Source organism: Taeniopygia guttata, chromosome Z (assembly GCF_048771995.1).
Source record: "Taeniopygia guttata chromosome Z, bTaeGut7.mat, whole genome shotgun sequence".
NCBI lineage: Eukaryota > Metazoa > Chordata > Aves > Passeriformes > Estrildidae > Taeniopygia > Taeniopygia guttata.
The window spans coordinates 18,292,292-18,311,614 of NC_133063.1; the positions used below are offsets into that span (position 1 = coordinate 18,292,292).

At 35.8% G+C, this 19,323-nt stretch overlaps 1 protein-coding gene across 4 annotated transcripts in view; it reads left to right on the forward strand.

Moving 5' to 3' along the window:
* The window catches only part of MCTP1 (multiple C2 and transmembrane domain containing 1), a 214,592-nt gene that overhangs the window by 74,282 nt on the left and 120,987 nt on the right, over positions 1–19,323 (forward strand). For 3 of the 4 annotated variants that reach the window (XR_005978216.2, XR_012052948.1, XM_030258810.4), the window contains exons 6-8: positions 1,144–1,182; positions 9,379–9,549; positions 11,009–11,139. Coding sequence is in view for 2 of the 4 variants with exons in the window: in XM_030258810.4 (XP_030114670.1) it covers positions 1,144–1,182; positions 9,379–9,549; positions 11,009–11,139 (341 nt within the window). In the remaining 2 variants the exon portion in view is untranslated. The remainder of the gene's footprint in view (positions 1–1,143; positions 1,183–9,378; positions 9,550–11,008; positions 11,140–19,323) is intronic. The other variant, XM_030258812.4, reaches the window with a different exon arrangement.

Below are 19,323 nucleotides of genomic sequence, written 5' to 3' on the forward strand. Positions count from 1 at the left end.
GTAGCTACTGCACAAACTGAACTCCTCAGAGTTGAAAGAGTCATAGAGTGGCTTGGTTTGGAAGGGACCTTAAAGATCATCCAGTTCCACTCAACCTCTTCCACTAGATCAGGTTGCTCAGGACCCCATCCAGCATGGCTGGAGCACCAAAATATAACTTAATTTCTTAGCATGGAAAATATTTTCATTTCAAAATTTATTTCCATTATTTGAAATAGCAAGTGTTTTCAAAATAGTTAATAAAAATTAAAATTATGTTTGTTTTCTAAGTCAAAAGTTTCAATAGAAATTAATGGCCTTTGATTTATTCTTGCTCAGTGTCAGTAACAGGCTGTTAAACCCTATTAAGTTGTATAAACTAGTTTCTTTGCATTTCCACAGGAATCCATTAAGCAACAGTTATGTTCACAGATAAACCTTCCACAACCTACTTGATCAGAATGTCTCTTTTATTTAATGATTAGGAATCTGTTGTGGGTACTTTGGCTCCCAGCAATGCCAAAGGTGTACAGATTGTTTAGGTAATGGGACGCAGAAACTGAGAATTGACTTTTTAAAAGAGTGAAGATACAACTATTTTTTTTTCTATTTCATGTGTGTAATTATCAGTCCAAAGGACTATTTTTACTGCTGTGAAATGAGCAAGCAGTGATAACCTTAAGGATTTTGTAATAGATTCGTGTCATCAAAGGAATCTCATGCAGGTTTTCTCTTTTGTGGCTATGTCTGTGAGTAAAACAGTAGTATTCAAAAAGGTTGGGTACTTTATTATTAAGAAATAAAAAATAAATATTCAAATATCAGTCAGAACTGAAACCACAACCTATCATGGCACATTTATTTCTTCCCATTTTTAAATCTAGTTCTTTCTGTCTTTTCTGTATTTTCTTTCTTACAAGTTTATATAATGCATTGTTTCCAGAAATGAGACATCCATATCACTCAGAAAAATATGCCTGAGTGTACACAGGACTGCTACTTGCCTGGATTTAGTTCAGTCTGGTGTGTAGCTGTTGCTGGACTGTATATGTTGCTGCTTCAGTTAGAGTGGTTGTTAAATGTGAACTGCCCTTTTTGAGACTGTTGGCCTCCTTTTCTGTATTGCAGAGAAAAGGTAATAAAAATGCTCTATTTTATTTTCAGACAATGCTAATGAGGAAGAGTTGGAAAAGATCAAGTAAGGTAACTGTAACTTTTAGCATGTGGTCTTCTAGCTGGTGGCCTTGGTTTTTTTGTCTGTTTTTTTTAGAACAACTATGATTTGTTGCCAAGCATGCCATATAAGACTGGAAACTTCTGGCACAGGATTTATTGCCCTTCCAAATGTGTTTTAATGACAGTGTTTTTTGTTTCATTAAATAAACATCATGATATAGTTCAGCTTTTAATATAATCATAAAACCTTTCAGCTTTATCACAGCATTTTAAACTATCTGGAAGTCATCTAGCAACTTCTTGTAAGTGGTCAGCATGTCCTGATTCCTTTTCTAAAACTTTTAATTTCTCAGTTAAATCCTGTGTTAATGTGAACAAAGAACTAATGCCAAAGAGTATATTTTATTTTCCTGCTACATACTTCTCTTACTGATCTGTGTTTTTGTGTGCAAAGTTTTCACAGTGAAGCTTCTTGAAGACAAATTTCTCCTGTCACTGGTTGTGCATAGGTGACAGTCACAGCCAGGCCTTATGAGAGCATAGTGGACTCCACTTAACAGAGCTCTTTAGAGCTCTTCAAGCTTTTCTCCTCTAAGGAGTAATAGATGTGATAAAAGTGGAGCAGTGTGTGCTGTTTGCCACAAGAGAAAGACTGAGAGTTTGACTGCAGTGGAATGCAAACAATTTCTTCCTTTTTTCTTCTCTCTGTATTGTTAAAAAGAGCATCTTTAATGTCTAAATCAAGTGAATTAAAATTTTTCCAAGACCTGAGCTAGTAAGGTCAATAGAATTTACCATGTAAAGGTGTTAAAATAAGAAAAAAAATAGTTATGTGAGGTGATTCACTGATTTTGTTACATTATTTACTCTTCTAGCATATTGATGAACAACTTTAAATAGGAGGTTATTAATAAATGCTCATATAATAAATAATAATAAATGCTCATTTGACAAATATTTCCACTTTTTTAGACCTATGTTTATTTTTAACCTTAAAACATAAAAGAGAGCAGTGTTGATAATTCTTGGGTTATGGATGGATTTTTCACACAGTCTGCTTCTGAGATGCAGGACAATACTCAGTTTGTTTCCTTTGTGAAATTTATGAAACTAAGATACTTGGTGAAGTGGTGAAATGTAGATTTTTAATTCTCATGTGGTTCATGTAACTAACTACCAGAAATATCTAAGATGCTCAAACTGAAGAGATAAGGAGGAGCTGTGAGAATGCTGAGGGGTAGAATTGGTTGCATCATGAAAGTGTGTTAACTTCTGATGTGCTGACTATGTTGGGTAGCATGTTGTATGCATTGCAAACTGACAAAACTGTGAGCTTCAATAATTCTGAATGAACAGCGCAGCATGGGAATTGGGAATTCTTTAAAGATCTTCAAGTGAGTTATTTATCCCTGTTCTGCTTTGTTACCTTTATTAAATAGGATTTCATTCAGTAGTTGGCATTTTTGCAAACTGGCATATAAGAATGCTTGGCAAAAATGAATGTATGGTTTAAACATTGCAATTTTTTCTATGGTTATCTTAGCTGAAGTAGTATTTTAACCTAGAGGTGTAATGCATGTATAATATCTTACATGCATGGCTGTTTAAATTATTTATATATAGAAATATGTTAGTTAAAACACATTTTTAACAAGAATGAATTGTTAAATGAGTGGCTTTCAGCTCAAAACTGCTGACTGTTTTAAAAAATTTATTTTAGAAGCTTTTCCAAAAGTATGTGCATTCCAGTTGCAGAAACTAAAGTTCCAAAACCTATGGCCTTAATAACTGATGGTTTTATGCCCAACTCAAAATACTTAGTTTCTGTGGCTCCTGATTTGCATTTTCCTAATATCAAAATAATTTTTTCTGCTTTAAAATTGAAACAAGATGCTTTTCCACTGGAATGAGGTGCCTCTTGAAAAGAGAATGAAATTGGAAATAGCAAATAATGGTATAAGTATTGAAAGGGCAAACACAGGTATAGAATTGTATGATATTTCCTAATTGAAGGAATTTACATTTGGTTCAATCTTTCAACCAGAATGTTGGAGCCAAAACTCTAAGGAATTTCAGAATACATGGTAGAATCACTGCATTTTGTGTTCTTTGAAGAATCTTTGAAGATGGAGAACACTTGTGTTTTGTGCAGCTGTAAACAGTGTTTGAAGGAAAGCTACTAAATAATGGAAAAAAAAAACCCAGTCAGAATAGATAGGCCTGCTTGGTAGACATCTAATTATAAAAATTGTACAAATGTTTGGTGAGATTTATATTTGTATTAATTGTGTGTGAATATAGCAGCTAAGAACAAAAACAGCAGTTTAGCATTTTGTCATGGGGGTTTCATTGCTACATTTCCCAAAGCGTGAGAAGTTTCCATCAAGTATTGGTTGCCAGAATTTTTGTTTATCTGATCCATGTCATCTTTAGGACTATGGTGACATTGGTTATCCCAGATGATAATGGAATGGCAATTCCATTATCAACAGAAGACCTGTTGATTTTCACGTATTGCAGCCCCAGTTTTCAAGGGGAATTACAGGGACCAAGAATGGAGGTGGTTAGGACTATGCTGGTACAGCCTCTCTGCAAAGTGCTTCTGTGCAGTTGTGCTGTATGAATGTTTTCACCCTGTTACAGAAAATTCTACTCACAGTGAGTGCCACAGCCTATATCATACTACACCTCAGCTGCATCCAGCAAGTACACTTAAGTAGAATGCCAGATTACTCAATTTAGAAAACCCAAACCATATGTGAAACACTGCAAAAGTGTGAGTCATTACTGTTATTGTAAATATTGTAATGTCACAATATTTACTCTACAGAAACACAATATACTCTACAGAAGCAGTATCAGGTTGTTAGTGGAAACTCCATAAACAAGATTTAATGAGTGTTAAAACACTCAAGGTGTAGGGCAGTGTAAATTTCTCAACTGTAAGCATTTTTATTAGCTTCACCTAGAATTAGAAGAATCTAAAATCTAAAATTTAGTTGATAAAAAGTTAAGAAAAGCATTATTTCACGTTGCAATAATTATCATCAGCAGTCCATTTAGTTACAATGTAACTAAATTTAGTTTTAGTTACAATGAGCGAAAAATAAGAAGGAATCATCATGATCCCATTGAAGGCATTTCTGTAGCTCAGTGTCTATAATACTGATGAGTTCAAAATCACTGTCACAAGTTTTTCCATTTCTACTTGCCTATAGTAGAGGAAGAATGAGAAATAATTTGTAATGCAAGGTGTTCTCTCAGAACCTGAAAAGGCTGATTGAGGACACAGGCTGACCCTAGCCTCTTTTTCCCTCACCAAATACTGTTCAGGAAACACACAGCTGCACCTCAAGGTTTGAGAAGGTCTACTTCCTAATATTCTTGACTGCAGCTATTACATAGAATAATAAATGTGTGATTTTATAATTTTAGAACTCTACTATAATCAGAAAACCATGTGGGGATATTTAAAATTATTACTTTATATGTTTTGCATTGTGATAATGCAAAAATATTTAAATCCTGTTCAAACTGTTCTGACACATAGTATAGGAACTACATAGAGCAGACCTTTCAGGTCCTACTTTCTGTCGTTTCTAATATAGGAAAAGCATTGCAATTGCATGTGACTATCTCTTGATTTTTTTCATTGTTTTGTACATAGAGCTAGCAGTTGTATCTACTGAAATTTTCAATCTTTATTTTACATTTTTTATCCAAGCTCTGTGAGCGTCCTAGAAACTGGGAGTGAGGAATTCTGTTTACATGAATTTACAGCAGTAGTTTGCAACATTGACTTTGATTCACTTTGCTGTATTTTTATATCTGTGCTCTGTTAAGTGGTGGAGAGAAGTATTTTTCTTTTCTATATTTTTTCACTAATTTCTTGATTGATTTTTTTTTTTTGGGCTTTGAAACCGAAGTTATTTTGTGGATTGAAGTGCCTCTCCAGGTCATATATAAGTGCATTATTGATTTGCTTTTTTAAAAACTTATTAAGTTTGTGGTAGACTTTTCTATTTCTATCTATTGTGTTCCGGGACTCAGAGGAGCAGTGTGTCGTAGGGGTGTGTGTAATAAGGAGGAGATTTGATAAAAGCAGAGTCTGTTTGCACAAGCACATGCAAGTGAGAGAGGTGGTACTTTGCAGGGCATGAGGGCTGATCAAAGAAGAAATGAGGTTGGGCTGGGAAAGGACAATGTGTGGGGTTTCTCCCACTTGATATAGACTAAATTTTCAAAGGACACTTAGTTACCAAAAGATAAAAAAATATATGAGGGGATTTTCAAAAATGCCAACAAAGTGTGTCTCTTCTTTTGACAAAAATAACAACAGCTCATCAACAATGTTTGATTATCCTGGGATCAATGCCCAGATTCTGACTAAGCCTGGTTGGTTTCCCATCTTTTAATGTTATCCAGAAATACCTGAATGCATGCAGAATATTAAATCATGTTTATTAGATCATCTTTCAGCTTATCAGATCATCACATTTGGCTAGCTGTATTAATCATATCTAGCAGAGGGTCCAATTCTGTCAGAAGATTCTTTTCTCTTGATGCCCCTAGCCCACCCACTACATCACATTTACACAGAATAGATGGAACACAAATAAAAGCTGTATTTTTTCACATAAGAAATTGCTGGGTTTGCTTGCTGTTTATTAAGCATTAAAGCAATGTGTGGATATGAAATTATATGGGTTTTTCTTTCACGGGTAGCTTTGAGCATCCTTTAGCATGAAAGACTCCTTTTCAGAAGTCAAATTTAAATTTCCTTTTTGAAAAAGAGACAGGGAGAAAATGTCATTGCAAGCAAGGCTGCAACTTACCCACCACCCACCACCCCCTCTCTTTTGGGGGGTTTAGGACATGTCAGGTGGGAGTCACTATGCCGGCACAAAAAATGTGAATAATGTAAACAATAGTTCCACATTAATGATGATTGTGGACTGAGATCTTGATCTTGCTTCTTTCCAAATAATGGAATTTTATATGAAATTTGTAACTTCCCACCTATTTGCAGACAAATGAAAACCTGTGCAGTTTCTTTTTTTTTTTTTTTTTTTTTTCTGTTTGTGGCACAAAAGTGAAATCTAGGCTGCAATACATACTATATGCTTTCTGAGGGAAACAAGTTGCCTAAGAATAAGTCTTGAGACACAGTCCTTCATAGGAGAAATTGAGAAAGATACACACTCATTTCTTTGTTTTATTTTCACAGTTACCCTTCTGAATTTGTATCTCACCGTGGGCTGCATTTTACTTGTTTCTTAGATATCTAGAAATGTGCCTGTCTCACACTGTGAAATTAAATTCATAAGGAAACAACTTTAAAATGTGAAATAAGTCTTATTTTCCCATTTTTTCAGTTAGCTTTTTCTCATATTTGACTTGAAATCTGAACATTCTTTTTTTGTTCTTCTTCCTACAAGAACCATTATATGAAAAAAAGAGGTTATGTCAGTAAATTATCTGTAATTTCTGAGAATGAGTATGGTTTTGACTGGAAGAAAAGTGTGCTGGATTCCCTTCAGTCTTGCTTAGAAACAAGAAAAGTGCCAGCTGGAAGAAAGTCTTGCCTATGCATTTCATCTCCAGGAAATCTCAATATCTTTAACTTCAGTGAGCTGTGCTCTGCCTCTTTCAGCACCTCTCGCTTTTGCTGCTCTGTGTATCTGTGTGTTACCAATAAAGACAGAAACGAGCACTGCTGTGGTCCACATCCACTAACTTGAGGAAGAAACAGCCACAACCTCTTTTTAGCAGCGGCTGCTTTTCTTCCAGCATGGCAAAACACAGTCTCTGGAACTTCACTGTCAATCAAGATGCCACTAGGGTCTGCATAAAGCTTTGATTATCACTGACTGTGAGACTTGGCTCTGACCTGGGAGGGCTTCCTCCTGCAGTATGTGAACACTTGTTCTCCAGCCTCCTGCCTGACTCTTGTAAACTCCTGTCTGACCTGTCTGTCATTTTGCACCCAGCTCTTGGTCATCTAGATCTTACTTTGCTAACTTGTATGGAAATTACCCCCACTGATGAAACTCCTGACTGGTCAGGAAAAAAAAAATCACCTTGCTTGATGATGGGGCAGATGCTCTAGTGCAGCAAATTATTGTACTTGCTGCTGAAAATATAAAGTTTAGGTGAAGTATACTCTCTAATTTTTTTTTTGTCTCACTGATAAAGAAGTAAAGAGCTATGCACTGTGTTTAAGGTTTACTTCAAAAGAGTTGTAAATGCAAGCTCATGATAGAATTCTGGATATCATATGGCTTCCCATTCAGCTCTTAAAACACCTTCAAGATCTGCATAGTTTTTGCAGAAGTCTCAACCACTGCTAATACCCTAGTTTAAAACACCTTCCTAAACATGACTGGTCTTATTTCTGTATTATCCAGTCTTTGTTTTGCTCTAAGCCTTCTAAGAAACTGGAACAAGAAAAAAATTTCCCACTTCTTCACAAGTCAAGTTATTGGCAATGCTGACAGTATGCCCTCAATGAAATGTATATTTGTGCTGAGGAAAAGTTTATATAATGCTCCCAAGTTATAAATGAAATCTCTCTGGCAACTGATTTTCTCAATTCTGCCCTTATTTTTGTAGAGGGTCTGCTTTTTGATGTCCCACTGCTCCTTCATGTAGCAGGTTAAGTTCAAGATAATTCCACACACAGTTCCTTGTTTGCCTTTGTAGAAACAGCAAGTTCGTGAGAGGTTTCTCTGCAGTCAAATCCTTCACTCCAGGAAGAGAAACCTTTAATAAATATAGTGAAATATTTTGTGAATAACCATACTACTTGGAGTGAATAACTATTAGAAAAAACAAATGCATGCCAAAAAATACCTGAAATACTGCAAAAAGTATGTTAATCAGATTTGCTCTAAGACTAGTGGCCACAGTGCTCATGTCTGTTCTCCCTGGAGGCTGGGTGAGTGTGGTTGGAATCCAGTGTAATCTCTATCATTGTCTTGGGGTAATAGAGTAAAACCCCTGTTCTGGGTGCCTGCATAGCTGTAGCCATTCAGCTGTGTTTACCATCTGAAAGACTCAAACCAAACCTGCACTGAAGCCCTCTTACAGAGATAGTGGAGGTCTGCGAGGGATGAAGCCAGGCGTGCAAGACTTGCATGTGAGCAGGTTGCTGAGCCCACAAAGCCTTTATTGCTCAAACTACATTGCATAATAAAGTTATAGTTACAGCAAAGTATACATGCAGGCTTGCTTTTTTTTTTTTTTTTTTTTTTTTTTTAATTCCTAGAGAAAATAATTTGCAAATTTAAATATAGTTTAGCTATCTAGTGTTCTGGTTGTAGATAAGGTAGTCTTTAATGAATAAAGTTTCAGAATAAAAGGGAGAGCCTTTACCAACATTGCTTCTTGGATGCACTCAAGACACATTTGTCTTCCTTAGAAGTGCAAAGGGGATTCCCCGGTTCTGGTACCTTGTACCCATTATAGCTCAGAGCAAACTGGAAATGACCTTAAATCATTCAAGTTTATATCCTCCTGCTCTCAAATGCCCAGTGGAGTTCATTGACGAAAGCTGTAATTGCCTGGTTTGTGTGTGTGGATCTTATTTTGACCCCCAGAATCAGTGGCTGCGGGTTCAAGTCCACAAGTCCCTACACAATTCTGAAGGTTTTGTTCTTACCATACTCTTGAACTTATGTGCTCGTACTCAATTCATGTTTCTGAGAATACCACATCATTTCAGAGGCAGAGATAGAGGAGTTTATTGAATTATGTTTTCTTTATACATATTTGCCACAGTGGGTTTATATTATTCTAAGTTATATGCTAAGGGAAGATTATATTCTCAATAGGGCTTTATGTTTATAAACACGGAGTTTGTTCAAGTTCATTCAATCACGTGCTACTAATAGAAAAGACTTTCTAATACTTATTTTTATTCTATCAGCAGAGGAAGAAGTGAAGCAGAAAGAAACACCTTTCTTAAAAATGAACATTTCCTTGAGCAGCATTTATTCTGCTTATTTCTGCAAAAGCAGCATATGACATTACCCGTGTAATTGTCACTATTTTATTACTCTCTAAATAATTCTTTGCAGTATAGTTTACATATGTACTATGAAATAGCTTCAAAATGGCTTTAGGCGATTATTTTACAGTCATAGTTACATAAAATAGAACATTAAAAGCAGAGGAAGATTTTGGAATGATGTTAACTAAATCCATTCTTTTTTTTCCATAAAGTTTCAGACCCAGAGCTTACGTCTGTCAGACCTGCACAGAAAGTCTCAGTTATGGAGAGGGATAGTTAGTGTTACCTTAATAGAAGGTCGTGAACTTAAGGCAATGGATGCAAATGGACTCAGCGATCCTTACGTGAAGTTTCGTTTGGGGCATCAGAAGTACAAGAGCAAGGTAATTTTAGGTGTAACTGAAATTTTTTTTAATGCTTTGTTCCTCTTTGGTGTTTTTATTTTGTATGACTTTCAATGTTGATGAAGATTTATTGTTGTAATAATTACCTGTCAGTCCACCTGGAGCTTTGTTTAAATGTTTCTTTTTCTTTCTTTATAAACAAAAGTAGTACTAGATGAGAAAATATGTAACACTGAAAAATGTGGGTTTGCAGGGGGACACACCTGGTGTTCCATACAGGAATTGTGTGGGCTTTTATTTACTGTTAGCAGTCATTCATGGCAGGGAGGAGATGCAGAGTGATTCTGACAAGGTCTTCCTGGCTTGATGCTGAATGCCTCTTGGACCCTTTGCATTGTCTTATCCTCAAACCATGTCATATTCGTAAGCTCACTTTCCTCTTCATGTCCTTAACAACAAGTTTAACGTTTTCTTCATGTATGATCTTCACAGGTAGAGAAGAGGCAATTATTGTAAAGACTTGCTAGATTTTTGGGTTTTTTTTCTCTTGGTCCCTGCCATTTTGAAAATTGCTGTCTATGGGAGATGCTGGGACTGTTGATGACATGCATGACTTTCTTTTGTCCATGGCCATGACAGTCACTGTGGTTTTCATGGCCAGATGAAGGGTAAATTGAGGAAGAGGGCAGGAACATTTACTTGTCATATTTGTAGACCTCTGAGCCTGCATTAGGGCCTCTTAATTGGAAATGAGAAGAAATAAAATTTCATGCTTTTGTGAATTAATAATTTTCATAATAGTTTCTGAATTTTCTTTTTTTTCAAGACAGTATGACTGCTGGTTGTAGGGAGTAGTGTTTACTAAATAAGGAAGATATTAGAGGTCTTCTGTTCTTGCTCAGGACAGTGAAGACCGCTTTTGCATTATGGTAGAAAATTTGGAAATTTGGACTGAAATTATTAAGAAAGCTGCTTTCATCAAACTTTCAAAGGAAAGGAAGTAAAATACAATTTTGGAAGTGAACTAATTTTATTCCACAGAAAGTAAACCATAATATCATGTTTCTCCCGATACTATTGCAGCTGGGAAAAAGGAACATGATGCAATTGTTTGTTTAAGTACTTACAGTCACCGTGTTGTTGAAGGTGCTTTGTTTACCTTTGGGCTCAGAAACATAATTTTATAGCTAACTGTCACTTGACAGAGGACATAATTTTTCTACAGAGAAATGGCTTCATTCGCAGGACAAATCCTCTGTTCAGGAGGCTTTTGAAGGTGACAAGTTGCAGGATTTTGGAGGTTGCTGCTACATCAAAGAAGCATGAGAGAACTGGCTAGTAGTCTTTCCTAATTACCATTTTTAAATTATCACTGCTTGAGATATTGACACTGCAGACAGAAAAAGCTTCTTGAACAGACTTTAATGATCAAATTTACAATTTAAGAAAGTGTATGCCTACTCAATGTAATATGACTTTCTTTTTATTCTCCTTTTAGATTGTTCCAAAAACTTTGAATCCTCAGTGGAGGGAGCAGTTTGACTTTCATCTCTATGACGAACGAGGTGGAATTATTGATATTACCGTGTGGGACAAAGATGTTGGCAAAAAGGATGATTTCATTGGCAGGTTTGTACAATTTTAGCCTTCTTGGTCCACAGGGAGAAGTCCATGAGAGAGGATGACTAAAATGAGCCTTGCCATTGAAATTGTTTCTTATGACCATTTGGTCTTTGTTTCTTGTTTGGTTGTTTTTTTTTTTTTTAAGTTTGGGGAGGATTTTCTGCAATGTTATAGTACAATTTGCTGCATTGCTGTTAATTCTTTACATTTATGATGTAATATAATTTTTATTGACCAGTAGGTGGCAGCTTTTACCAATTGATAGACTGAGGTTTTCAAAAGTAAAAATCCCTTGTTTAGAGCAATTACCAAGATGCAGGAGGTTCCATATAGTAACATCCAGCTTGGAGGAGAAATAACTCTTGACTTGATACATAAGACCAAATTTATGTACCAATGTTTCCAGTAAATGAAAATAGAGCTGAGGGACTACACACGTATTTTGGGACAAAGAATCTTTCACCTAATTCATATTCAGGAAAAGTGAATCTGTCTGGGAGTTCAAGAAATAGCTTTTATTTGTATGGCTATGCTCCATTTTACAGAGCAGGAGTTGGCATTAACTGTTAGCTAATAGGGGAAAAAATGTCTGGTGCTTATACTTACTACAAAGTAGGTGCTGTTTGGAAAGCTCAGATATTTGTTTACTTAATATTTTCCTTGATATCCACATGGTCATAATAATGGTGTTAATAATTAATCCTATATATTTTCATTGTTTTTATTGGAGGTGCTTTCACTATCACTTTCACATATTATGGTATGATAACAATCAATATTTTTCTGAAGTAATGTACTAATTTAGTCCTATGTCAACATGTTATATGCCTTGGGAAATTATTCCAATTTTCTTTTTCATTCTAATCTTCTTAGGGAAATCTGGCGAGGTTCAAACTTTTCATGAGTGATTTTTCAGAGCATCATCATCCAAGCACCACTTACTGAAATCTTGCTGCTTTTGATTTTTTTGACCTCTCTGTCAGTGTACATATAATCTCTCTTCAGTTTGTCCTTGCAGGCACTCTCTCATTTCACCTTCTGTTGGTACCATATCTCTGGTAATGTAACCTGAAAAAAATACTTCTCCAAGGAGATTTCCATGAAAAACTGTCACTTGTCAAGCTCAATCTGAATATGAAAATAGGTCTTAATATTCCCCCTCCCTGATATTCTTTTCCAGTCACTACAGATAAAAATCACCAACACCTGACAGCTCCACTTAATGCTGACCTCTCTTCCCCAGTTTCTCCTTTCAAGGCTGTCCCTAAAAGCTGGAAATATTTTGGTGCACACACTGCAGATTTGCTCTATGCATGTGTTACGGTAAGTGTGTATTAGTTTTTAAAAGCGCAACTGAGTCGTGCTCCATGATTAAGGCTCTATGGCTTTCAAGATTCAGATAATAACTTGAATATCTTGATTCAGGTTCCAGAAGAAGTGATAATGAGGCTGTGGGAGGGAAACAAAAGACTTCCTGGTAGCATTCTATCATTGCTCAAGAATGAAGGGTAATCCATTTCATCTTGCTGAGATCTTCCTGCTTGCTTGAATAATGTGCAAGCAGCAGCTGTAATGTTATATAATAATATTTCTATTAAATGCAAATGAAAGCAACTGTTTCTTGAAGATGTCCTGCCTGGACAAAATATGCTTAGGGAGAAGGCACACTAGATTGAAGAACTGGCCAAACTCAGAAAAGGTTTCCCAGGTGGAAAGTAGAAGGGAACAATTCCAGTATCTTCTGGAAAACAGCACAGAAAACCTGTGTTTTTTCTGTGCTAAGCTCCATTACTTGCAAATTCTATTCAGAACAAGGATGCTGTGAACTCCTCTGGAATGATACCATGTCTCAGCTGCACTTTTATGAAATAAAAGAAGTGGGAGATCAAGAACATAGGCTTCTGTGGCCCTTGTATATTATTGTCCTTGTTAGGCTGGACCATAGTAAGGGCAGGTGAAAGCTGGGAATGTGACATGGTAGCGGTGATGCAAGGGGTTGACTTGCAGTCCATTTCTGAGGGCAGAAAAATACAGGAAAGATATCCAAGAAGTTTGAGGACATGTAAGTGAGATTCTGGTTTCGGGGTAGCGAAGATGGAAGTGGAAGGGATGGCATGTAAGATTTGCCTGTAAGAGGGAGGAAAGTTTTAAGACGGTGAGTGACAGCATGGCATCCTCATTCAGAAAAGTGGAAGGAGACATCTTTCACAGAAGTAACATACAGCTCTGTCTTTGTCTTGATGCCCAGGCATGTTCAGTATGGCAGTGTCTGAAATAAAATGCTGACTGGTTGATTTCCATTCTTAATTCAGAGCATTTTGTTTATAAAATGCATTTGAGTTTCAGTTGTGTGCATTCTCCATGAGAGTTTAAAGGTTGTAGCACCTTGTGAACTTCCATCTCAGAATATTCTAAAAGGTCTGAAACCTTAGAACCAATTCAGTGTTTATTTCAGTATTTCAGTATTTCAAAAAACTGGGAAAAGACCTCATACAAGAGCTTTGAGGAAAATATATTTCCAATCATGTGCTGATTTGTATGAGAAGACACTACTCTTGACTAGAACTTATCTGCATTATGCAGGAGATAAGTTCTTCCATCCTTGTAAATACAGTTTTTTTAAAAACAATCAACATTTCAGAACCAAAAAATGAGGCCTAAAAGTTCTTTTTATGGAAGGAACAAGGAGCTAAAGCAACTTGGGCCACCTTCTTGCATTTAAAGAAACTTATAGGCTTGCATAAGTGGCATTAGTTATTGCTTCATTAGATAAGTAGAAATATGTATGTGTATATATTTTTCAGTGTGAATAGATTTAATATTCACGTTTTTGCTATGAGGAAATAATTTATGTACTATGCTGAGTCAATATGCTCCTGTGATTAAAAACGTACTGCAGTAAGTTTATGCAGGTAATACTAAGATCAAAATGAAGATGATTTTAATCATCATGTAATTATTTAGCTTTCTTATCATTTATGTTTTTGAAGGCAATTCTGACTGTCACTTTTACGATAATCAGTTAATAAATCCTCATGACTGTTACACCTTTATGCATAGCACTAATCTGAACAAATGGTCTGCTGACAGGTGCAATAAATTGCCAAGAATGAGTGCTGTCAGAGAACAAGTTGTTTCTGTGAACATAGAGAATAAGTAAATCCCATGTCATACAATTTTATTCAGCAGAAGTTATTTGCAATCCTGTGCAGCCAGATTTATAGCATTATTAATTGTTATAAAAAATGCATATTTATCTTTAAAATGACATTGACTTTTGATTTTATTTTGTGCTGGAAACTTACTGCTGACTTAATCTATATCTATTTTCATAAGTATTTATAGATGCTGCTGTCTTTTTTCCAATTTGATGCAAATTAAGAAAAAAAGACCTTGTATGTAGTGAATTCATTAAGGCTATGTATTAATTTTATCTATAGGAAAGTGGAATTTCCCATAATCTCACTAAATATTGACACAAATATTCAGTTTGATTTTGTGAGCATCCATACAATGAATGTTATGAAATACAAAAGTTAAAATACTGAAAATTACTTTTTAAAGTTTATAATACCTAATCTACTATGCCTTGTCTGTTTACTTTTTTTGTTTGTGGTAAAACAACCATAGAGTGGTTTTCAGGTCTACATAAATACAAATGATATGCAACTATTATTCTCTGATTAGTCTGAAAGCATGAGAATATGCTATCAAATTTCTAAGTTGGAGTGAGATTTTATTTTAAAAATATAAAATTGTAAATTATTTATGGTTCAGGGTTTTTCCTCCCAGCATTGATGCTTTTGTAATTTTGCTATGGGGGACTGAGCATTATCATAGAGAACTGAATTGTATATGACTACTCCAACATGCATGTAAAGCTAGGTGAAGGACAATAAATATGTTACTCTGTTTCTTCCCAGATCTTTTTCTAGAGATGTTGTGGAGACTGTTATTTACATTGAAATATTTATAGATATTCTCAGTTCAGTCAGAGAGAAAAGGAGAGACTTCTACCAGGCTAAGCCTGGGAAAAGGTCTGAGAGGAATGTAAACAATTTATTATCTCTCTTTCTGTTCATATTGTTTATAAATGTGTTTTACCACCGTGTGCTATTCATAGTGCACCGATGGTGTGAGATGATTTTACTCTAAGACCAATTAAATCGGTCTTCATGATGTTCTCTATAAAAGAGAGACATACTTGTTAATAAAGAATCATTCTTTTGCCTTCTGAACTTGGAGTAATTTTATTCCCATCCCTGCCTCAACAGTGACGACAAATATTGGCAATTTTCTGTTGCCCAGAAAGAAGGTTTTGAATAGTATCTGTGAAGTCCATTTAAATGTTAAAGTTGCAAAGTCTTGTAGTTTTCTCTGTTTTGGAAAACTCTGTAAACAAGATGGCTTCCTCTGGAAATAAAAATAGTACTTTATTATGCTGGTCTTTCAAAAATGTTTTTTGTCTTGCAGTTTGAAAATTTCTTCATGTGGAACTTTGGGAAGATGTATTATAGTAAAGACGTAAACATAATGGTCAATATGCTGTTGTAATTTTGACTTGAACTGTGTGCACTTGTGAGTTACAGCAATTCTGTGCAAACACCAAAGAGCACACAACCAGTACTCTGTGTGTATAATTGTTTATTGATTATATGTGACAACTAAAGTTAAATTAATTGCAGATACATTTCTTGATGTAAATTTAAGATTATGCCTGAAGCATTAAAATCTAAAAAATGCTACTGCCAGATCTGCCTTTGCAAACTCCTATGATGTGCTGAGCCATGTTGTTTTCTGATTGTTGTCAAAAGGAGATAGTTGTAATACTGCATCTCAAAATTTGGCCTTTAGGTATTCGTATTCCATACTTTATTTATTCCTATCTCAGCACATCTTCACTCTACTAATGCACAGTTAGAAGAGTTCTTTCTATTCTACTAGAAAGCCAAAAGAGTTTCAGTTTTTGCTCAAAAATATGCATTAACTTTCTCTTACCAGATACTTATTATTTACAACTCATACTGACAGTTGTTATTTTCATGTTCTGACACAAAATTGATATCATTCTCCAACATATACTGAGATACAGAATGCTGCATGCAATCTGGGCTGTTTAGGAATCCTTCTTCGGACCCTGTGTCTTCTCACGTATGGAAGTCTACTTCTTGAAGAGTGGCAAAATAAGAGAAAGGGAGCAGGAAATACAGAATGGCCAGTTTAGACATGAGGAGCATGATAGTGTGCAGAAAATGGTGAAGAGTACAAATAGGGTTTTGTGATAATATATGAAAGACACAGATTGGAGCTGTGTGAAAGCTCTTGCAAAATTTCTTGGGCCAACTAGTGAGGAGAGAATTACATAGGGAGACATAATGTTTATCAAAGCAATAGACTGATTTAGCAGAAGAAAGGTTAATTTTGCTTCAGAGAAATTACACCAGTAACAGAACTAACTGTCTATAGTATGTGATTTTGCCATGGGGACAATGTAGGAACTATCACATCAGAAACTAATTGTAAGTAATTTCTGCCTGTGCAATATCAAAAGTAAATCTGTAATTTTATAGTGAACAACTACGCTTAGGAAAAAATTAATCTTCATTTCAGGTTATTGTATCATGGACTGTATTTCTTTTAGCAAGCCATGAATAGTAATTCTGTATTGAGACATTGCTTGGTGACTGCTAAAATAGTATTTCACTGAGCTTTCCTATTTCTTGTGCCATGACTGACTTACCCCAAACTACAGGGCTCTTTCCTGCCTTCCCTGTGTTGCTACATGGCAACTGACAGCACAGTTCTTCAGGTCCTGCTGAGGTCTCCTCTCCCAGCTGCCCAGGGATCCTCTTCAGCTTCCCTAGCTAAGGCCACTTTTGTCCTTAATCAATGTCCTACTTAGCTGAGATATACTGTCTCCTACCCCATTGGGAGCTTCTCTGATTTTCAGTCTAGCACCTCTATCAACCACTTACCACAAGCATCATGTGGAGTCCATAATTTAATTTCTTTCTCATAATCTTTACAGTTAAAAATGTCACGCTCCAATTCTTCCAAGAAATTCACATTACTCTTCCAAGAAATTTGCTGCAGTCAACACTCAGTGTTTCTGAGATGTGTCATTTTCTGCTAGTGCTTTGCAAAATTTTCCCTCTCCTTTTGTTTCTTGGTTTTACTGGAACATTTTAATCTGCTCACAAAGGGTATGGAGTCTCACAAATTCTAGCAGTTCAAGCCTTGCTGCTTCTGATGTGTGTCCAGCTCAGTTCTAATTGTGGAATCACACAGTTTCCTCTCTTTGGCATCCTTTGGAGCAGCATAGACCTGGATCACAGTGGAGTTAAAAATCTGTGTTCCTGAACAAGTCATGATGGTAATTAAGTTGCCTGGTTTGTAGCCAAGTGGTGCTTTTCTGTCCCTATCACTTAGGATTGTGCCAGTTCCTCTTTTATGCTTTATTTTGTCATGTGAGAAAATGATTCCACTATCTGCTGTCTCTCACTTGCCTGTCCACCTGGCTTTTAAGAGGCCTTCTATGTCATGTTGCTACCTTTGTAATTCATTCATTAGCAAGAATATTTCACCAGGGTGCCAACACAGTCTTACATTCCAGGTTCTGTTAGAACTAAAGAGGGGAGGTGATTTTTACCTGTTAGACATGCTGATAATAAAATACTACATATAGTTCTGCCTTCCACACTTTAAAAAGGATGCAGGAGAATTTCACTGGATCAGAAAAGTTACAAAAAGTCATTTGAGGGCTGTAGGAGATATGTTCCTAGGAAATGTATAGGGAGCTGAAGGTGTTTAGCATATCAAAAGGAAGATCAAGAAGAGATATGATTATAGTGTATGAGTTCCTTCACTAGAAGAAAACATGAAACACTAAAGGGTTTTTCAACTGGTAAGGAAAGGCATAAAAAGAACCAAAGGCCAGATATATTCAAATTAAAAATAAATCTGAAATAGATTTCTAAAATTTTGTGTGATTAACACACTGAACACACTTTCAGACAAGTGGCAGATTTCCCTTGAACCTTCAAATCTTCCTCCATGGGAGCTGTACCCTGTTTTTGAGCAATTCATCTGTGATAACTTTGGCACGTGAGCTTGATGCACTTTGTCGTTTTTCTCCCTTCTGATCTCTCAAGACCTGAAAATTCAGCTACACATGGTGCCTGGTAGTGTTCACATGCAGAACTAATAGGTGGGATACGTCTCCCTCCACCTTTATCTGAAAGGCCAGCCAGGGAAATTGTTCCAGTGCTCCTACTCACCACTTGAAGTGCTGAAACCTGTGTGCACTGAAGGGGCCATACAGCATGGAAGAGGCAGAAAAACTCAAACTGCAATGCGATTTATAGTCATGCTTGGAAATCTGTGTGGAGTTAGTGGCAATTTTTTTTCAACAGTTTTTCAGGCTAATCTAATTACAGGTGGAAAAAGTCTTTGCCTTTACCAGCAGCATATAAATAATAATTCCTTAAGAAACAAGTCTGTACAAAGTTACTATTTTCTCATGTTTCCAGTGTGACAGCTGCTGGTCATATGCAGCTTATGGCCTTCTCAAAATGGCTGGAATTTTTCATGGTCCTCAATTTGAGAATATGGGACAAAAATGTCTCATTCATTCTGTAGAACTTTCTGGTAACATATATGTTTACCTTCATCCTAAAAGCATCTTTCTTCTCCGTGGAGACACAGTTGTAGGAAACAAATGTCTTTTTAGAGAACATCTTAACTGATATAAAAGTCAACATTACTAAGCCTTTAAAGCTTGGAATACTTGGCTATAATTTCAGTAAAATATAAAGGGACATTGTCAGCCTAAGCTTTCCAAAGATATTTACATTTGGAAAACAGGTATGTTCCAAACAGATGCTTATTTTTGGAAATGTTTTGTTAGCTTCAGTCCTTTGAAAAAAATGTAGTACAAAAATGAGTTTTGGATTTTCCAGTTGAACTCTGTCAAGATTATTCTAGGATAAGGTTAGTGTTTAGGTAATACCTTAATAAAACCAGGCTTCCTTCACTTTTTTTTTTTTTTGGTCCCATAAAAAGATCTGATGAGGAAAGAGGAGAATGGACAAAAAAATTATTCAATTCTTTTTCCTTTTCTTAGGATAATTTGGCATGAGATCAAATGAAGCTGATTTTTTATCATTAAAAAAATCAACTACTAATGGGAAA